The sequence below is a fragment of the Perkinsus marinus genome (genome assembly GCF_000006405.1).
Source record: "Perkinsus marinus ATCC 50983 genomic scaffold scf_1104296966706, whole genome shotgun sequence".
Classification (NCBI taxonomy): Eukaryota; Perkinsozoa; order Perkinsida; family Perkinsidae; genus Perkinsus; species Perkinsus marinus.
In genome coordinates, this window is record NW_003203814.1 from 1 (window position 1) to 1,064 (window position 1,064).

At 46.5% G+C, this 1,064-nt stretch overlaps 1 protein-coding gene across 1 annotated transcript; it reads right to left on the minus strand.

The window, feature by feature from the left end:
- Window positions 1-105: 105 nt before the first annotated feature.
- Window positions 106-605, minus strand: Pmar_PMAR029211 (Myoglobin, putative; the record flags this gene model as incomplete). Its single annotated transcript, XM_002768994.1, has 4 exons — window positions 106-179; window positions 226-314; window positions 365-499; window positions 547-605. 4 exons carry the CDS (start codon window positions 603-605, stop codon window positions 106-108), a joined length of 357 nt encoding a protein of 118 aa, XP_002769040.1.
- Window positions 606-1,064: the final 459 nt, after the last annotated feature.

The following is a 1,064-nucleotide window of genomic DNA, read 5'->3' on the forward strand; positions in this document are numbered from 1 at the left end:
AACCTATACTGGCAATAAGTCACCAAACTAACGCGACAGTCTTGACTTCACGAAAACGCTGAATAGGAATGTCAAAAGAGACGATAGTATGCCTCTTGATGGGCTCTAATGCCCGACGACATCGTCATGCTCGCTCTTTGCGATGGCATTGACTTGATCGACATATTCCTGTGCAATACCTGACCAAGAGATGTATGACAAGGCGGCGAGTGGAGTCTGACATACCGAGCTCCTTCATGGTATTAGTGAGATTCTCGACTACAGCGTCAAACTGGGCATCAGTGATGTTGTAGCCTGTATGAGCGGCTCTCATACTACAGAAAGCAACTCGTGATGATGAATAACAACAGGGACGTCGACTTACCTGCGGCCAGTGTAGTTGTTGGAACCACCGAAGACGTATGTTAGGAAACTTCTCTGATGGTCTTTCAGTTTGTTCATATCGGTCTTGGCCCAAACCTCCTTGATACGATCATCCGAGAGATTCTTCTTATAGAACCTGCGAACGTGAAATGATAACTGAACAGGACGAGAAAGAGACCTTACAACTCAACCGCGGCGTTAACGGCATCTTCGCCTCCGATCTTTTCGTAGAGGGTGGACATTATGGGAATGAATTTAGGATGTTAGCAAAGCTGGAAGGCATATAGTCTTCAATACAGGATAAACTCATTCCATCAACGGCTTAAACGAAATGATAACAGACCAACAACTACTCCATTGGGCTGAGGAGGGATATCTAAAGCTAAAGAGATTTCCTCGTCATCGCGACGGGACATAATTTGTGACGGGGTTGTGTGGCCGCCATTAAATGACGTCCCCAAACTGCCATGAGATTATTATGCCTGTCCATACTATCATGTGTGAGGGAATAATAACATAATCACCTTATTCAGAGATACCCCTCACTCGGACTGGGGCAGCTATGCCACCCCAAGATATGCCTTGGTATCATCGGTTTCACACCCACACGGCATAGGAGGATCAATTCCTCCGGACTGGGGCAGCTATGCCACCCCAAGATATGCCTTGGTATAATCGATTTAACACCCACACGGCATAGG